The sequence below is a fragment of the Zonotrichia albicollis genome, chromosome 8 (assembly GCF_047830755.1).
Source record: "Zonotrichia albicollis isolate bZonAlb1 chromosome 8, bZonAlb1.hap1, whole genome shotgun sequence".
In the NCBI taxonomy this organism is placed as follows: domain Eukaryota; kingdom Metazoa; phylum Chordata; class Aves; order Passeriformes; family Passerellidae; genus Zonotrichia; species Zonotrichia albicollis.
In genome coordinates, this window is record NC_133826.1 from 45,678,809 (window position 1) to 45,699,096 (window position 20,288).

Genomic DNA, 20,288 nt, shown 5'->3' on the forward strand with positions numbered 1-20,288 from the left:
CGAGTTAGACCAGCCTTGAGGCAACCGTGTCCAGGTAAGTTGGGTCTTTCTCTCCCTATCTACTGATTCTCACTCAAAGGCAAAAATCCTTTGACTCTCGGGGGCTAAGGGAAGGCAGAAGAATGCGTCTTTCAAATCTAATACGGTGAACCAGGCCAGGCTATCCTTTAGCCTAGTTAAAAGCGTATATGGATTAGCAACCACCGGGTGCAATGTCTTGGTTATTTCGTTTACTGCCCTCAGATCCTGAACGAGCCTATACGTTCCATTAGGTTTCTTTACTGGCAAGATCGGTGTATTAAAATCCGATTCACATTCTACCAATAACTCCAGTTCTAAAAACCTTTTGATTATGGGCTCAATTCCCTTTCTGTCTTCTATCCTCAGAGGGTATTGTTTTCTCACTACCGGTCTTGCCCCGACTTTAAGTTCGACAACAATCGGTGTCGCTCGTTTTGATTTTCTAGGTATATCCGTAGCCCATACCAATGGATAAGTCTTGCTCAGGATTCGCTCGAAATTGTGGTTCTCAGGTTTGGGTTCTACACAACTGATTGTTAGGCTTAGGGCTGTAATCAGTTGTTCATCGTTTACTTGAAATTCCAATTTGTCCTTGTTGAACTTTATTATGGCTCCCAGGTTTTCCAATAGGTCTCTTCCCAATAAGGGCTTTGGCGAATTTGGTAAATACAGGAACTGATGTATTCTCATTTGTTTCCCAATTTTGTATTTAATGGGTTTCAAAAAGTAAGCTCTTTCTGGTTGGCCTGTTGCTCCCACAACTTGTACAAATTCATCACTTTTAGGTACCAATTCCTGATTTAAAACCGAAAAAGTTGCTCCCGTATCAATTAAAAAGCTCAATTCCTTTTTACCTTCCCCTAGCTCCATTTTAACCAGTGGGTCTGCTAGGGTACGGCCCACCGGTCCCCGTCATTCACTATCCTGATGTGTGGTGGTGGTAGTGGCCATAAATCTTTCCCTCAGTTGGGGACATTCTCGCCTCCAGTGCCCCATCTGTAGGCAGTGTGCACATTGATTTGGCCCTACCCTAGTGGGGTGGGGCTGGAGTCTTCCTCCCCTTCCCATTGGGTTGCCTTTACCCCTTCCTCGAGTTCCAGGTTCCGGGTAACCCGTCTTTTGAGCTGCCACTGCTACAGCCACCACTCGAGCTATCCTCTTGTCTTCCTTTTTCTTCTCTTCTGCTTCTCTATTATTATATACCTTCCATGCCTCGTTTAGCAGTATCTCTAGATTTTTGTTTGCTGGGTGCTCAAGCTTTTGTAACTTCTTCCTGATGTCTGGGTTACTCTGTCCCATCATTAACCCTAGCAAGTGCTGTTTCCCTTCTTCCGTTGCCGGGTCTAGGGGTGTGTATTGTCTCATTGCCGCCCTGAGTCTGTCTAAGAACTCTGATGGGGTCTCATCCTTTCCCTGCCTGATGTTATACAGCACTGACCAGTTGATAGCCTTAGGGATTGCATTACGCAAGCCCATCGCTATCAGTTTCCTATACTGCACTAACTGTTGATAATGATCTGCGTTACTTGGGTCCCATTCTGGTTTACTGCTGGGAAAATTATCTTCTATTCTCCCCGGTAACACTTGAGCATGTTGTCTCCCTGTCTCCAACACAAGCTCCCTTTCTGTATCTGTCAGCTCCGACAGCATCACTTCTATATCCTCCCAATCAAATCTAAATTCTTCGCCATTAGTTCAAATCTCTTTGCTACTCCCTCTGGATTTCTCCTAAAATTTTTTGCTTCATCCCTCCAATTGTTCAAATCACTTGTCGAGAACGGCACCTTTACTCTAGTCTTTTCCCCTACCATTGGCATAATTTGTCGGAGAGGAGCTATCGTATGATTCCCCTCCTCTCTTTGCTTTGTTTCCCTCCGTGCTACAGATCTGGTATAATACGAGTGACTGGTCCTTGCCCCGGGGTCCTCTTCCTGTGCCTCTATGTCCAGTTCTTCATTTTCACCTCCCATCTCTATTACACAGTCCATCCGACTCCCGTCCTGGGTCTGTCGTCTCCCTAATATCTGTCGACCCTTATCCTGCCCCAGGCTACTACCCCTCTCGTCCTCTGCTGCTTTCTCATCTCTTTTATCCTCTATCTGTATTATTATACTCAATCTCTGCGAGTTGTTCTCTGTCTCCTTTTCACATGTCACATTACTACTCCCCTTACTATATTTTAATTCAGGAACGTTGCCCCCCAATGAGTCGCTCTTGTCCCCAGCCTTTGGTGTGCTGGTTTCCATTCTGCAAACACCAGTCCTTGGTGTGCTAGTTTCCATTTTACAGTCACCCCCATTTCTGGATGTGTTACTATCTCCGTATGGACTAAGCTCGGGCGGGCTGCGTGTCTCCCCCCGGCTCTCTACTCCCGACGGACTGCCTTCTTCCCTTTCGAGTTCCAGTCTGGGTGGGCTGTCAACATAGCTCTCCGACCCCTGTGGGCTACCTAGTTCCTGAGGGCTGCCCTTTCCCTCACTGATCCCCGATTTTGATGGGCTACCCTCCTCCCAGCCGTTGTCTAGTTTCTGAGGACTGCATCCAAACTTAGATTTCCACCACTGCTCCAATTCCTTTAATGGGCTAGGATCTCCTTGTTCTTCTTTTGGTCTGGGAAGGGGTCCTTCCCGCCCTGGAGCGAATGGATGGTATTCCCACAAACTTATTTCGCTCTCCTTTCCACTATCCCTCCTTGTTAACTTGAGACACTGCTGTCCAATACTGCATGCATCACAGCAACGGTCCTTTGACTTCGGACCTTTCTTATCTCTTTCCAAAGCCAATACTAGGGGGTCCTGAGGAGCTACATTAATTCCACATTCCTTTTGCCACTCAGGTTTATTCCTTAGGGTGAAAAACATGTCTGCGTATATTACCTCATCCCATTTATTGAGTCGGCGGAGGAAAAGCATCAGTTGTAAAATAGTGTTATAATTAGTGGTTCCCTCCGGCGGCCATTTCTCATTATCATCTAACTTGTATAATGGCCACCACTGTGTACAATATTTAAGGAGTGCCTTTTTACTTATGTTTCCCCCCGGAATTCCTCCCAAGTCCTTCCAATGCTTTAGGATACATCTAAGGGGGTTTTCATGTTTACGTCCTTACTCTGTTGGCCTCCCATGGCTATTCCCTGCGTCTGTATTTTCGGTTTAGTCTCTTTCTCGCAGGCACTATATATCAGTTTATTTTAACACTTCATACACACAATTTCCAATCGCTTTGTCCTTTTCCCACCTGGCTTCTCGCGAAGAACAGGAAATGCGGAGCGGGACTCCCCTCTCGCTTCGCAGCGATGCTGCGTCTCATTCACTCTCACTCATACCCACACTCATTTATTCAAAACGTCCTACCTTTCCGGTTTATCAGAGTACACCGCTTTACCTCGAGATGTCGCTGGCAAACCGTATAGTACCGATACTGGTCAACTTCGGGCTATTACACACCCGTAAAACAGCTGTAAACCAAGGTACAGTTTGCAGATGATATCACAATAAATTCTTACACACAAAAGGTTACAGTTAACACAAAATACCGAATCCTTTACGAGATTCTTGCAAACAACATAACAGTTAAACAAAGGTGTAGCACAAATGTATCTCCTCAAAACCTTATCAGGGAAAGGGAAAAATTGGACAAGGTCCCGGACCTGGCTGGATACGTTCCCAGGCGTAGTTTAGAAATTCAAACAAAGCAACAATGCTTTTAAAAATTCAGACAAGACAACAACATTAAAGAAAAACATATACCCTTTTAACAAATACTCTTTTCCTTTCCTTTTTTTTTTTTTTTTTTTTTTTTTTCTTCTTCTTTTTTTCCTTTTTTTTTTTTTTTTTTTTTTTTTCTTTTCACTCTTTTAACAAATACTCTGATTCCAAATGGGGATTTAAACCCCGATACCAAGCGGGGACTCGAACCCCAATACCAAATGGGGATTCAAACCCCAATACCAAATGGGGACTCAAACCCCAATACCAAATCCAATACCAAATGGGGACTCAAACCCCAATACCAAATGGGATTATGCCAAGGCGTCCCTATGGCTCCCGTCGGGCGACTACGTCTAGTCCCCGTTTCCCCAATTAAAGCGCTTTGTTCCAAATTCAATATGCAATAAACAATTAAAATACCTCTTAATTGGAGCAGGAGATGCAGGAAACCCCTCGTCCACCGAAGAGCGCTGGTCCAGGGGGGGGAGTCTCTTCTGACAAAAATCTGTCAGGGGCGCCCGAGGGTCCCGGCCCCGGACCCAGCTCCGGAGGACGCTCAAGGGTCTGCTCTCCCGTCTGGTTGTCCCATCTGGGTCGCCAGAAATGATGCCAAATTTTGCCCCAAACAGGCAGAGTGACTGCCTAATCAGACTCAGCTTAAGTCAATTAAGCAGGAGGTATTTTTATTAGCGACGCGTCGGAGAAATCACAAAATGGATTTCTGAGTTCACATAGCAAAAGCAAGCCTTATATACAATTTTGGGTATAGGATTACATCAGATCAGATACATAATCATGCATATTCATATGGGGCGTGGTGTAGGCGGAGCGTGGGCGGAGCGTAGGTGGAGACATCTCTTTTGGGGAATTTTCAGGTGGTCGTTCCTGTTGCCTTCATCATAGACGGGGTCTTTCCGATGAGTCTTCCTCTTTAAACTTTTGAACTCTTTTCCTAATTTGGTCAATTCCCGGTGTACTTGGCTTAGATCCCGTGGCTTGGCAAAACCCTTAGGGTCGTTTTGACATTGCTGGCTCTAAACCTGCTTAGCTTATTAGTTTCTCCTATACCCATCTCTTCCCCTGTCATGATGCTCTACCTTTTATCTAATTTATTGCTCTGTTTTCCTAGTGCTGTGCTTTCTCCGTGTGTTCTAGTGCTAGGCCCTTCTTTACATGCTTCTCATTCCATGTTTTAACCCATTACTTCTGGAAGGCTATCTGCTTTAGGGCTTCAATAGACAACAGGGGGATGAGAGAAGCAGAACAGGAATTGTAATCCCAGAATCCCAGAACATGCTGAGTTGAAAGGGACACAGAGGATCATCCAAGGAATGTTTGAACATTTACAGGGACTGCAGAACTGTAAATTGAGCTGGGCAGTCTCTCTGCTGGGAGCCTCCCAAAGGGCCCTCAGCCACTCCTCAGCCCTGGACAGCAGCAGCATCACCTTTGCAGGGCCCAGCAGGGCTCTCCTGAGCTGCCCTTGCCCAGATGCACACAGAGCCTGCCCCAGCCAGGGCCCTGCACACAGGCAGGTTTCTGTAGGGCCCCAGCCAGGGCACACAGGCTGGGATGGGCTCTGTGAGCGCTGGCAGGGACAAGGCTCCTCTCAGGAGGGAATGTCCAGGCCCAGGGAGATGCTCAGGAAAGGAGAGGGGGCTGAAGAGAGCAGTGCTGGGGCAGGATGAGGGCACTGTTGGTGTGTGGGAGGTGCCGGACACAGCTGGGCACGGGAACACTCTCCTGAGTGCCCGGCTGTCTCTGCCCTGCCCTCTCAGGCACAGCACCACAACATCTTCTCTTGGTTCTGCCCTGCCTTGATATTGTCACTGTTATCTGCTGTTCTCAGGGAGGCTCTGGCATCTGCAGCAGCTGAGTCAGGCTCTGCCCTTGGCATTCCAGCCAGGCAGGGCTGTCCATGGGAATGGGGTGTCCAAGCTTCCCTGGCACCTCTGGGGCTGTGGGCAAAGCAGTCCGTGGGAAAGGGGAATGAGCTGAGCCCCCTCCCTGAGATCCCATCATGGCCACAGCCAGGGATCTCCTTGCTGTGCCCTTCCAAGGTCTGAGCTGCCCTCCTGGGTGCAAATCTGTGCCAGAGCCTCTGGGAGTTCCCTGAATGTCCCAAAGGGAAAGGCAGAGATGCCACAGCTGAGGAAATGCTGCTGAGTTTGCCAAGGGAGCCATGAGGGTCCTTGGCACGAGGGGTTGCAGGATCTTGCCCAGAGACCTTTAGGGAGGGTGAGACATTCAGGGATCCCTCTGCTAAGGGCAGGGTCTGGTTTATCCCAGGGTGACCCAGGAGTGTGATTGTGCTCTCATTGCAGCCAAAGGTGCAAAGCCAGGGCAGCTGGGAACAAGCCCACCCAGCCCTTCACCTTCCCTGAGCCACAGGGAATTTTTTTGGCTCTCCCATCTCTCAGCAGCAAACTCTGAGTGCAGCAGGAATTCTGGGGATTTCTGACCTCAGAGAGCCGAAAACTATGTGGAGGTAGGAAAACAATTCCTAAAACCAACTCCTGCCATCCATGTCTTATGGAACTGGGAGTGCAGATGCTACCAAGCCTTTCTTCATTCAGAGTGATTCCCTTGAAAAATCTTGAATATCCAGCCTTGTCCCTCTGCCCCATGGCCACAAACCCAGGGCAGTGGGGCAGGGATGGCTCCTTGAGAGCCTCCAGGAACAGGCCTGGCTGCTCCTGGCACACTCAGCCAGCACAACTGGAGCTCAGGCAGGGACCTGGGTGAAGGTTTTCCCAGAGCAGGAACAAGGGTGGGTGAGTCCCAGTGTGACAGTCTGCAGGTAATGGATCAGGTTTGGCTCAAAGCAGCCTCTCCTGACTTGTCACTGTCCTTTCCTCATTAACAGGTTTCCATGTGCAGCCAGAGCAAATGTCCAACAGCAGCTCCATCAGCAACTTCCTCCTGCTGCCATTGGCAGACACGCAGCAGCTGCAGCTCCTGCACTTCTGCCTCTTGCTGGGCATCTCCCTGGCTGCCCTCCTGGGCAACGGCCTCATCATCAGCGCCGTAGCCTGCGGCCACCACCTGTACATGCCCATGTTCTTCTTCCTGCTCAACCTGGCCCTCAGTGACCTGGGCTCCATCTGCACCACTGTGCCCAAAGCCATGCACAATTCCCTCTGGAACACCAGGAACATCTCCTACACAGGATGTGCTGCACAGCTATTTATGCTTGTCTTTTTCATCTCAGCAGAGTATTTCCTCCTGACCATCATGTGCTATGACCGCTATGTGTCCATCTGCAAACCCCTGCACTACGGGACCCTCCTGGGCAGCAGAGCTTGTGCCCACATGGCAGCAGCTGCCTGGGCCAGTGGCTTTCTCAATGCTGTCATGCACACAGCCAATACATTTTCCCTGCCACTCTGCCAGGGCAATGCCCTGGGCCAGTTCTTCTGTGAAATCCCACAGATCCTCAAGCTCTCCTGCTCACACTCCAGGTTCCTTAGGGAACATGGACTTCTTGCTTTTAGTGGCTGTTTAGGACTTGGTTGTTTTGTGTTCATTGTTTTCTCCTATGTGCAGATCTTCAGGGTCGTGCTGAGGATCCCCTCTGAGCAGGGACGGCACAAAGCCTTTTCCACCTGCCTCCCTCACCTGGCCGTGGTCTCTCTGTTTATCAGCACTGGCACCTTTGCTCACCTGAAGCCCCCCTCCATGTCCTCCCCATCCCTGGATCTCACAGTGTCAGTTCTGTACTCAGTGGTGACTCCAGCCCTGAACCCCCTCATCTACAGCCTGAGGAACCAGGAGCTCAGGGCTGCAGTGTGGAGACTGATGACTGAATGCTTTCAGGAACATTAAACTGTTTACAAACTTCTGCAAATCACTTGTAATAAAACCCATCTTTGATACTACTTGTTGATTTCATTTGAAGGCTCTTTTTCTTTGTTTTACTTTTTTCATATTATCCACAAATAAATGTCACTTTTTGTGCCATTTCTCATTTTGTTTCTCTCCACATTCCCTGTGGTCACAGACTGTCTCAATGAGCGGCCGGCCTATCGGTGGCTTTAAACAAACTGAAGGATCTCCCAGCAAAGTTTTCTGCAGCCCTTTTGTTGCCTTCTCTGGAGCTGCAGCAGCAATGTCTGTGTGCAGAGCTGGGGGCAGATCAGTACTGGCCCAGCAGCTGTGCCCAGCAGCAGCACTTGGTGTTGCCAGTGCTGCTGCCGTGGCCCTGCCCCACTGCCCTGGTGGCCCTGGGCTCTGCAAGGGCCCTGGGGCAGACGGGAAGGAGCAGCAGAGCAGGGGCTGATCCATCCCCAGAGTGCTGGACAGCCCAGGGCAGCATCCCAGAGCGTCCTCATGGAGCTGCCAACAACATCCCCCCTCTGCAGCCCTGGCCTCTCCCCCAGCTCACACAGGTGCCCCATCCTTGCAGGCACAGACACGGCAGCACTGGCTCAGCAGCCCCTGTTTGCATTGCACAGAGTAGGGGGAGCACCCCCATGCTGTTGGTGTGGGGACATGAACCCGAGGGAGCACAAATGCCATCAGCCCCTGGGGCCAGCAAGGGCTGGGGGACACCAGGGAAACCACTCAGCTTTGTCCTGGCCTCTGCAGTCAGCCAGAAAGTTTGCTCCCATGAGCTGGGAGTTTCCTGTCCCAATGCAGGCACTGTTGCTCAGGGCCAGGGCTGCCTGGCAGCCACCCCCAAACTGCCCCAAGCATTTACTTGGCTTCACCTTTGTTTTCTTTCGGTTATGTTTGCCCAATTATCCCATCTTAAAAAGGCCAAACAATATTAAAAGTAGTAACAATTTTAATTAAATAGTTTAGAAAATATATAAACAAAGGATAATTTGATTCAAATAATAGCGCATAAGCACAAACAACCGCAGGGTACGGAGTGCAGGGTTCTTGACCCTTGCCACTTCGCGTACAAGCTTGCCAAGTGAAAGTCACCCCTTATATGCCATGTGTCAATGCCATCTCCTCCTATTTTCGGTTCGTCACTTTTCTGTCTCCGCCTTCATTACCACCCTTACCACGCATGCACCACCACTCGGTTTGGTGGTCGCACAAGTCTTTGGGGGTCATCACTGATGAAGGCTCTGTAGTCTTCTACGTTGTCCTTTAATTCACCTTTGGGTTACACATGTGCACCAAGCCAGTACAATGTAAGCCTAGACTAACATATCACTGCATCTACATATCAAAGAAATAAGTCCCTTATAATTAGCATTTTCTTGGACCCAACCAGTTTCTTGGTCATTTTTAGCAACTGTATCTTCAGCTTCTTTCCTGTGGTCCTTGAAAACATCTGCTTGGAAGGGGAGGGTGGGTGGAGCCCCTCCTTTCCCTCTCTTCTTTGGCATTACAACTTTTAACTATTAACTATTTTATTATTCTCAAATATTAATTACTGTATCAATATTGATTACTGTTTCAATTTTTATCAGCACGAATCATACCTATTTATCACATTTGGTAATACAAATATACAATAACAGTATTATAAATAAATTAGAACAAATAATTTTCATTTATTAATTCATTACTTTTTTTTACAGGAAAATGCATAAATTTTTTATTCTTTGGGATGTCATTCTGTAAGACACGGTCCAAAGATCCCTCACATGCCTCACAACCACCAGCAAGGACGGAGATTGAAGCCCTCCCCAAGGACTGAGATGAGACCTTTAAAATTCTAACCCAGGGGTGCTGGCCTGACTGGAGCAGGATGTCTGCCATAGGAAGTGAGAGGTTTCCCATAGGAACCAGTCGTGAAACAACGGACCCCTCTCACTGCTGGCACCAGTCTGTGCTGTTCAGGACTGGACTGTCTGTACCTGTCCCCAATGGATTTTTTCTCCACTGTGCCCTCCATGTGCCATCCTGCTCCCCTCCTGACAGTAGATTATAAAAGAGCCCTGAGTTAACCAAAGACTTTGAGACTCTCCCTGATGTGACCAGACAGATCTATTGGCCCAACCACAAGGATTTCATCTCTCTGTTGGTAGCTGTTCCCCCCCACCCAACCCTCCTTTCTCTCTCTCTCTGTCCTTTATCTCGTTTCTAATCCTTCTGTTACATTTGTTGTGAGCACTCAATAAAACATGCATTTGTTTTGATTGAATGTCCCCTGCTGTGTGTCTTTAGGTACTGGAAAATAATGATAAATAAAGCACACATAGTTCATAGTATAAAACATAGACACCGGCCCAGGGATGGGGAGTGTGCCTCTCTCTGACCTCTGGCAGGCCAGAGAAAAAATGTTATAGGTAAGAAACAATAAACAACCTTGGAAACCAGAGATGAAGAATTCAGACTCCTTTTTTGAAACACCAGGCTGGGAAAAAAGGATTCTCAGGGTCATCCCTGACTGCAGGCAACCCGAGATTGGCCTTCTGGGCTGTCTGGGTCAACATTAGAGTAAATCTGGAAGTTTTGCTTTAGCCTATTAAGCAGTGTTGCTGGGGTCTCGTCTTTTTCCTGGGTGCCTTCAAACGCTAACCTGGTATTGCTCGCTCTAGAGACTGATTCTTTTATCCCTCTGCTCATCAGGGACCTGTAATCTCTCATATTCCTTCTCCCCTCTTCTTGATTAGGGTCCCAGGCAGGCTGCACTGAAGGCATTGTTTGGTCACCTGGGGGCCTTGGCTGGTTTTCTTGCTCCCAAATTTTCATTCCTGCAGTTCTTATGAATTGAGTCTCTTCTGGAGAAAATAGGATGTTAAAGATGGAGTTCAATTCTCCCCATATATAAATATTAGGGCCTGAAAATGGATCAATTTGATTTGCTATTCTTACTAGGTCTTCCACTAAATTTCGCAATTCTTTCTTAAAGTTTCTAACTTCAGACACAGTCAAAGGAGCGTTTACAAATCCAATCTCACTGGCCACCCCGCCCATGAGAACTTCTCTGAGGGGGAACAATTTTTCCACTTCAGCCTCTTTGGACCGGGTGTTACAACATCAGCTGTGGAGGCTGACTGGGTAACTTCACTCTTGGGCATGAGATTCTGAGATGTTGTTTGGCTTCTCGTTTGTGGTGGGGGAGGCAGAGCAGGAACTTGCTGGTGAATAAGGGGTGCATGAGATGGCAGAGGTAAGGGGACGGTAGTGAAGGGTAAAGAGAGTAAGGAGAGGGTTGAGGGGAAGGTGGTAGAGGTATAACTGGATAAGGAGGTGGTAAAGGAATGACAATTGGGAGAGGAGGAGGAATTGGGTCCACAGCAAGAGGAATTGGAGGAAGGATTTCAGGTACTGCAAGGGTAGAAGCAAGTAAGTAGTCAAGGGGAGTCCCAGTTTTTGTCAGCCTTCCCAGCCTCTCCTTCTTTTACTTTCCTAGCTTGCTTTCCCTCTTTTAATTTATAGACTCTTGTATTTTCCTCCTCTGAGGTGTACTTTAGACAACAGGTTACATTCTGAATGTGATGGGCCTTTTGCAAGAACTTGGGGAAAGAAAAGAAGGTGCATAATCCTTGGACAGAGAGGCAGGTAACTCATAAAATGTTTAAGGATGTTGTTAGGTCATGCAGAAAAAAAATTAGAGAGGTGGAAGCTTAAGGCTAAACCAGGCCACTTCTGTGAAGGAGAATAAAACGGTTTCTATTAATACATCAATGGCAAAAGGAGGTACAAAGCCAATCTTTTGTCATTATTAAAAGGTATATGGTTACCAAATATGAGGGAAAGGCTGAGGTACTTAACTCCTTCTTTGCCTCAGTTTTCAAGAATAAGTGAAGTTGTCCTCAGGACAAGTGTTCTCCTGAGCTGGTAGTTCAGCACAGAGAGCAGAACAGCCCCCCTGTAATCCAGGAGGAAGCAGCTTGAGATCTGCTGACCCACTCAGATGCTCACAGGTGCCTCTGGGAGAAGATGGGATCCATCCCAGGGGGATGAGGGAGCTGGTGGATGAGCTCCCCAAGCTGCTCTCCATCATTTACCGTCAGTGCTGGCTCAGCAGGGAGGTGCCAGAGGACTGGAGGTGCCAATGTGAGCCCATCCCCAAGAAGGGCTGGAAGGAGGAGCTGGGGAACTCCAGGCCTGTCAGCCTGACCGGGGTGCCCAGCAAGGTTATGGAACAGATCACCCTGAGTGCCATCACAGGGCACCCACAGGATGGCGAGGGATCAGAGCCAGCCACCGTGGATTTCAATATCTCCACTGATGATCTGCAAGAGGGGATTGAGTCCAGCATCAGCAAATTTGCAGATGACACCAAGTTGGGTGTGAGTGTGGATCTGCTGGAGGGTAGGAGGGCTCTGCACAGGGCCCTGGATAGGGTGGATCCAGGGCCCAAATCCAACAAGGTGAGGTTGAACAAGACCAAGTGCTGGGTCCTGCACTTTGGCCACAACAACCCCTGCAGTGCTACAGGCTGGGGACAGAGTGGCTGGACAGCAGCCAGGCAGAAAGGGACCTGGGGCACTGATGGGTAGCAGGCTGGACATGAGGCAGCAGTGTGCCCAGGTGGGCAAGAAGGCCAATGGCTCCTGGCCTGGACCAGGAATGGTGTGGCCAGCAGGAGCAGGGCAGTGATTCTTCCCCTGCACTCGGCACTGGTGAGGTCACACCTCGAGTGCTGTGTCCAGTTCTGGGCCCCCAATTAAGGAAGGCCATGGAGGGGCTGGAGCGTGTCCAGAGAAGGGCAACAAGGCTGGTGAGGGGTCTGGAACACAAGTCCTGTGAGGAGCAGATGAGGGAGTTGGGGTTTTTTTATCTGGGAGAAGAGGAGGCTCAGGGAGACAAGGCGGTGTCAGGGCAGAGGTTGGACTTGATGATTTCCAAGATCTTTTCCAACCTGGATGAATCTGTGACTCACTGGAACCACCCTTGGAGCAGTTGCAGGAGGAGCCCTGGGCCTCCTCTTCAGCAGCTCCAACAGCCCAGGTCCCTCAGCTTCTCGTGCCAGCCCCAAAGCCCATCCTGTCAGTCCTGCAGAGCCTCTGCAGCTCCTCCTCACTGCCCAGAACAGGGAGCCCCAGAGCCAGACACAGCAGCCCAGATGTGCCCCCCTGGCCTGGGGTGCCTCTGGCAAGGGAGCAGCACCAGGCACTGCATGAGCCTGCAGACAATTCCTGCAGCACTTGCAGGATGATCCTGCTGCCCAAGGGATGCTCCCATGGTGCCAAGTCAGGAACTGCAACGGGGAGTGGGGCCAGAGAGGAAAGGGCAAACAGGGATGAGCAGTTTGCAGGGGGGGAGAAAGAGATGGGCAATGGGAAGAAATCTGGATCAGGAAAGAGGAAAAAAAACAAAGGTGAAGCCAAAGAAATGCTTGGGGCAGTTTGGGGGTGGCTGCCAGGCAGCCCTGGCTCTGAGAAACAGCATCTGCAGTGGGACAGGAAACTCCCAGCTGATGGGAACAAACTTTCTGGCTGACTGCAGAGGCCAGGACAAAGCTGAGTGGTTTCCCTGGTGTCCCCCAGCCCTTGCTGGCCCCAGGGGCTGATGGCATTTGTGCTCCCTCAGGTTCATGTCCCCACACCAACAGCATGGGGGTGCTCCCCCTACTCTGTGCAATGCAAACAGGGGCTGCTGAGCCAGTGCTGCCGTGTCTGTGCCTGCAAGGATGGGGCACCTGTGTGAGCTGGGGGAGAGGCCAGGGCTGCAGAGGGGGGATGTTGTTGGCAGCTCCATGAGGACGCTCTGGGACGCTGCCCTGGGCTGTCCAGCGCACTGGGGATGGATCAGCCCCTGCTCTGCTGCTCCTTCCCATCTGCCCCAGGGCCCTTGCAGAGCCCCAGCCATGCTCTTTGCCCCCAGCCTGCCCACGGCCAGCCTGGGGCTGCTCACGGGGCTTTTCTGTGCTGAGCATTGGCCTGGGTGTGTTCTTGAGAGAGCCTGGGCAAGGAGCCTGGAGCCCCCAGGCCCTGGGCTGAGGCGTCAGCGCTGCCCCAGCAGTGCCCATGGCCTGTCCCTGCTGCAGCCCCGGCATTGCCACCGCCAGGGCTGTGCCCGGTCCCGAGAGCACTCAGGCCCTGCAGCAACACCAGGGCCACCAGGGCAGCAGGGCAGGGCCACGGCAGCAGCACTGGCAACACCAAGATCTGCTGCTGCTGGGCACAGCTGCTGGACCAGCACTGATCTGCCCCCAGCTCTGCACGCAGACATTGCTGCTGCAGCTCCCCAGAAGGCAACAAAAGGGCAGAAAAGTTCTGCAGTCTTCTGCAGAAAACTTTGTTGAGAGAGATCGTCATTTCATTTAAAGGCACCAACAGCACATCCCCTCTCTGCGACAGTCTGTGGCCACAGGCATGGTGGAGAGGAACAAAATGACCAATGAAACCAAAAATGACATTTCTTTTTGGACAATAGGAAAAAAGTAAAACAAAGGTAAAGAATCTCTAAAATTAAGCCAAGAAGAAGTATTAATGATTACTTTTATTACTAGTGATTTACAAACACTGGCCAGCAGTTTAATGTTTCTGAAACCATCCAGTGATCAGTCTCTGCACTGCAGCCTTGAGCTCCTGGTTCCTCAGGCTGTAGATGAGGGGGTTCAGGGCTGGAGGCACCACCGAGTACAGAACTGACACTGCCAGATCCAGGGATGGGGTGGAGATGAATGGGGGCTTCAGGTAGGCAAATGCTGCAGTGCTGATGAACAGGGAGGCCACAGCCAGGTGAGGAAGGCAAGTGGAAAAGGCTTTGTGCTGTCCCTGCTCAGAGGGGATCCTCAGCACAGCCCTGAAGATCTGCACATAGGAGAAAACAATGAACACAAAACAGCCAAGTGCTAAACAGGCACTGACTGCAAGGAGCCCAAGTTCTCTGAGGTAGGTTTTGGTGCAGGAGAGCTTGAGGATCTGTGGGATTTCACAGAAGAACTGGCCCAGGACATTGCTGTGGCACAGGGGCAGGGAAAATGTATTGGCTGTGTGCAGAAGTGAATAGAGAAAGGCACTGGCCCAGGCAGCTGCTGCCATGTGGGCACAAGCTCTGCTGCCCAGGAGGGTCCCGTAGTGCAGGGGTTTGCAGATGGACACGTAGCGGTCGTAGCACATGATGGTCAGGAGTGAAAACTCTGCTGAGATGAAGAACATAAAGAAAAAGAGCTGTGCAGCACATCCTGAGTAGGAGATGTTCCTGGTGTCCCAGAGGGAATTGTGCATGGCTTTGGGCACAGTGGTGCAGATGGAGCCCAGGTCGCTGAGGGCCAGGTTGAGCAGGAAGAAGAACATGGGTGTGTGCAGGTGGTGGCCGCAGGCTACGGCGCTGATGATGAGGCCGTTGCCCAGGAGGGCAGCCAGGGAGATGCCCAGCAAGAGGCAGAAGTGCAGGAGCTGCAGCTGCCGCGTGTCTGCCAATGCCAGCAAGAGGAAGTGCTTTATGAAGCTGCTGTTGGACATTTGTGCTGTCTTGGCATGGGGACCTGCAGAAAAAGTAATCATGGAATAGTTGGGTTTGGAGAGGACTTGAAATATCCCAGCACAGCTTGGGGGCACTTTCTCCCCACTGCCTGCCCATCCCTGGAGGCTCAGCTCTGCCCTGCAGACCCCTCTCAGCTCAGGCACTGCCCAGGGGCAGCTCTGGCTCTGCAGGCTCTGATAGGAATGTCAGAGCAACCCTGAGGAGGCTGGAAAAGCAACACTGATGCTGCCTCTAAGGGGCCTGGTGCTGATTTCTGTCACTGCCTGATTTGTTTATATGAGAGATTTTTTTTTTTTTTATTTGCCTCAAGCTGAACTGAAATGAATATTTATGGCCAATATCCCATTCAGGTAACTCAAAACAATAGATTAAAAAGCAGGACTTTGCCTTTCCTGCAGCCTCTGCCTTGCTCTGCTCCCTGTATAATCTACTGATTATGTTCTGCTGTTTAATGCCACGCTGCAAGCAGTCCTGAACAATGCAGCATCCTCATCACACAAGGAGAACACTTCCAAGCCCGACCAGGTGTCTCCTCCCACCCAGACCTTGTCCCCCAGCACAGGAAGCAGCTGCCAGGGCTGGCTGAGAGCTGTCCCTGGCAGGCAGCAGAGTCCCTGCCCCAGCACAGCACCCTGGGCTGCAGGACCCTGCTCTGCAGGACAGCCCTGGGCACCCCTGGCTGCTCTGCACAAGAGACAGTCAGAGAATGTACTCACAGGGTCTGTAGGCATTGGGATTTTCCAGTTTTAGGAGATCACTCCAGGAGCTGCAGCTGCATTGTCCTGCAGCCAGAGGTTCAGGTGCCAAGGGCTGGCAGTGATTCTGCCCCAGGCGCTTCTCAGCCCCTTCCCAGCCCTGACTGATTGAAGCTCTCTGTGCCTCTGTGCTGTGCCCAGGGTAGCTGCAGGCAGTGCCCCAGCCCTGCTGGGCTGGCAGAAGAGCTGCTCATCAAGAGAAATGTGCTTTTGAAGCTCTTCTTGGTTACCAGGAGCTGCCTCTGTGCCAGGAGCCCAGCCCAGCTCAGCAGCACAGACACAGCACCAGGACTTTAATGAGCCTCTGGGGCTTTGTGCTCAGGCCCTGAGCATCAGTCCTTGAGAGGGAGCTGAAGAAACCTCTCCAGAACTCCAAGGCAGAATCCCACTCCAAAGTTTCTTGGACTTTTAATGGGTCCCACTGAGGGACACCACTGAGAAAGTGTCCCCAGGCCCCAGGCAGAGCAGAGAACTGGAGGCAGTGATGACAGGAGGGGACAAAGAGAAGCCAAGTCTTGGTGCCCTGGGGCACAGCAGGGTCTGTGCCACCAAGGGCTGGGAGGAGACACCTTGTCCTGAGGCCCTGGGGCCTCCTGGCACAGCCCCAGCCAGGCTGGGCACTGTCAGCCCCTTGTCCTGCCCTCAGCATCCCCCCCCAGCCCACATCCCAGTGGCCTCAAGGTTCTGCTGGGAGTCCCTGGGGATCCTTGCTCAGGAATGGCCCTGGGAGCTCCTCAATGCTCCCTGCAGGGACTGCAGGTTTTTCAGAGGACTTTTGGTTTGGCTTTTGCCTTGGAGTCTCTGAGAGGCTTGTGCAATCATGGCCTCCAAATATCTTCTTTAATTAGTCCTTGGAGAGGCTTTGTCACTAGCAACAGTCAGTGGGACTCATTAATGCTTCAAGATACTTTAGTTATTTTAAGGTACTTGGTGATTCACTTTTGATACAGACTCTGTTAGAACTTTGTACAATCATGGCCCCAATGATCTGCTTTAACGAGTCCCTTGAGAGCTTTGTACTGACACTCAATGTGCCTCATTAATGCTTTTAGGTACTCAAGGTTTTTAAGGTACTTTGGATTTTCCTTTCTACACTGAATCTCTGAGAAGATTTTTTCTGCAATCCTGGCCTCCAATTCGCTCTTCCAGGAGTCCATGAGGAGCCTGTGCTGGGATGGACCTCAGTGGGAGCCATTCATGCTTTGAGACTCTTTGAGGTTTTCTTCTGATTTTGACTCCTGGAAAGGTTTGTGCAATCTCCTCTCAGGCCCTGATGTTCAAGGGCTCAGCTCCAAATGCACCATAGGGGTCATTAGGATCAAGCAAGTCCTGAAAAACCATGGCTCTGCCTTGATTTCCCTCTGGTCTTGTCCTATTCATCAGGAAGTTTTCCTTTTACTGTTATGGAGAAATATTTCAATGAGCTTCTAAGTAATGTGTAATCCTATTTTAAAGGCTGTGTTTTATTACTGTTCTCTTTTGAGAAAAGGTGATTGCAGCATTCTGTGCTTGATATTGATGTAGGGCCATTCCTAAGGAGGTCTGGCTAGGTCAGACAAGTTGTACCTTGGAGCTGACCCAGTGTGGACAACCTTTCCTGACATTCCCTAACCCCATGTCGCAAATCATTTTCACTTTCAAAAATTTAAATGGTTTTTAGACCTTATTAAGACCTTATCAAAATACAACCGAAGGGCCTTGATTTTCATATCTTTGATGTGAAATGAGTTCCTCGGTCTGAATCAATCCTATTTACCGTCCCATATTGGGGAATAATTGGTTCCAGAAGTGTTTTACTCACAGCATTGGCACTGGCTTTCACATTGGGTACCACCTCTACCCAATGAGTCAAATGATCTACTATCACTGGCAAAAACTTCCACCGTTGTACCTGGAGAAGCTCAGAAAAGTCTACTTGGATGTTTTGGAAGGGCCTTAAGGCTAGTTCTCGCCTTCCTCTGGGTGTTTTCCTCATGATTTTCTTATTCACTTGTTGACATATCATACGCTGTTCAATTACTTGCTTAGCTATTCTGAAAATTCCTATGCAACCCCAATCTCTTAGAAACTGATCACTTAGCACTTGTGTACCCCAATGTGTTGTTCCATGTATGCCTTCTAGCATTTTCTTGGCAAGGTGTTTATTCAACATTTGCCTCCCATCTGCTAATCTCCACTTCCCTTCATTATCTTTCTTGGCTCGCTCCTATTTTAAGGAGTTCTTCCTCTTCGGTCCCACTGAACACAGGGATTTTTTGCATTTCTCTCATGGCTGTTAATACTATTATTAGTTTTTCTGTCTCTAATTCAGTTGCATTGTAAGCTTCTAAATCAGCTAAATTGTTCCCTCACGCCTCCTGAGTCGGTCCCTTTTTATGTCCTTTAACATATACCACTGCTACTTCCTCTGGTAATTGTAAGGTTTCTAACACTTTAATCAGTCCCTTTCCCTTTGAATTTATTAGCCCCCTCTCTTCCCAAAATTTTCCAAAGATATGCACTATGCCAAAAGCATATTTTCAGTCTGTATCTATTGTTCCCCTTTTCTGTGCTAATATTTCCAGAGCTCACTTTAGGGCATAGAACTCCCATGCTTATGCTGACCAGTTGGAAGGCAACTTTCTCTTTTCTATGGCTACCAATCCTTCATGCACTATAGTGTGCCCTGATACCCTGTGCCCCTTTATTACACATGAAGATCCATTGATGTACAATCGTCTTCTGCCTTGGACTGATTGATCTGTTAGGTCCTCTCTTACTTTAGTTTGATAGTTTATAACCTCTAGGGAATTATGTATTAGTTCCTCACCTGGCTTTCCATACAAGAACTGGGCAGGGTTTAGTTGGTCACTCATGATTTGCTCTAAACCATTGTCTTTTGAGATGGCTTCATACTTAGGCACTCAGGAATCAGTGAGCCATTTCTCAGCCTTTTGACTTAGGATACTTCCAACTGAGTGAGGAGTATATACTTTCAATTTCCCCTCAAAGGTTAATTCTTTGCTTTGCTCCATGAGTATGGCAGTTGCTGCCACAGCCTGAATATAGGTTGGCCACCCCGGCTGATGAGGTCTAGCAGTTTTGACAAATAGGCCACTGGTTTCCTGGATCTTCCCCAGTTCTGGGCTAACACTCCATATGGTACTACTTTTTCAACATCTACAAACAGATGGAAGGGTTTGTCTAAGGCAAGAAGACTCAATGCCAGTGCACTGACTAATTCTTGCTTTAAAGTTTCAAACTTTTGTTCATCGTCTTTTTCTCACCTAATCTCTTCTTCAACTAACTTTTCATACAAGAACCTGATGGCCTGCATGTATCCTTCAATCCATAGCCTGCAATATCCCAAGAGGCCTAAAAACCTTCTGACTTCTCTCTTAGCTTTTGGCCATTAGAGTGAGACTCTCCCCCTAATTCTCTCAGGGTTCAGCAGTCGGCAGCTTCCTTGACACGTTACATGTCCAAGGAATTTTACTTCCTATTCTACAAATTGGAGTTTCCCTTTTGATACCCAAAGTCCTTGGTTTCCCAGAAAATTTGACAACACTATGGAAGAAAAACTTATTTTTCTTCCTGTCCTGAGAGAAGCATATAATTTACATATTGGATGAGCTTTATCTCAGGTTTGATGGAGAACAGTTGTGTTCTTCTAAGGCTTGCTTCATGTGGCACTGGTGGCATGGTGAGTGGAGGAACCTTGCCTCTCCAGCACCGGTCGTCAGGGTGCCAGGAGGAGTTGTGGCTTGGAGGTAGCTTGAGGTGGCTTGGACTCCTTCAAAAGCAGCCAAGATTTCTTTCTCTGTTGGAGTATAGTTGGCTTCAGACCCTCTGTAGCTTCAACTCCAAAATCCCAGTCCTCAGCCTTGAGTCTCCCTAGGCACCTTCTGCCAAAGGCTCCAGGACAAGCCATGGTTCCCAGATGAGTCCAGATATGTTCTTCATATCTGGAACCATCATGACCTGGCCAAGGGCAACCACATGAGAAATCTCCTGCTTATTCTGGGCAAAAGCTTGTTGCTGCTCAGGGTCCCACTGGAAATTATTCTTCTTCCGGGTGACCAGGTAAAGAGGGCTCATGATCTGATTGTACTCAGGAATGTGCATCCTCCAAAAGCCTATGGCGCCTAGGAAAGCTAAGTGTCTCCTTATTGGTTGCTGGAGACATTGCTGTGGTCATGTTGATGACATCTGTAGGAATCTGATGCCGTCCATCTTGCCACTCTCACTCCTAGGAACTGAATCTCAAGAGTTAGTCCCTTTACTTTGCTCTTTTTAATGGTGAAAGCAGCTCCAAGGAGGATTTGGATGATTTTCCTTCCTTTCTCAAACATTTCTGCAGCTGTGTTCCCCCACACAATGATGTCATCAATATACTGCAGATGTTCTGGAGCCTCACCCCTTTCTAGTGCAGTCTGGATCAGTCCATGGCAGATGGTGGGGCTGTGCTTCCACCCCT

General features: G+C 49.4%; 1 protein-coding gene across 1 annotated transcript; it reads right to left on the reverse strand.

Moving 5' to 3' along the window:
- Positions 1 to 14,122: 14,122 nt before the first annotated feature.
- On the reverse strand, positions 14,123 to 15,055 carry LOC141729981 (olfactory receptor 14J1-like). The gene has a single exon (XM_074546640.1). The coding sequence runs from the start codon at positions 15,053 to 15,055 to the stop codon at positions 14,123 to 14,125; it is 933 nt and encodes a 310-aa protein (XP_074402741.1).
- Between the last annotated feature and the right edge of the window lie 5,233 nt (positions 15,056 to 20,288).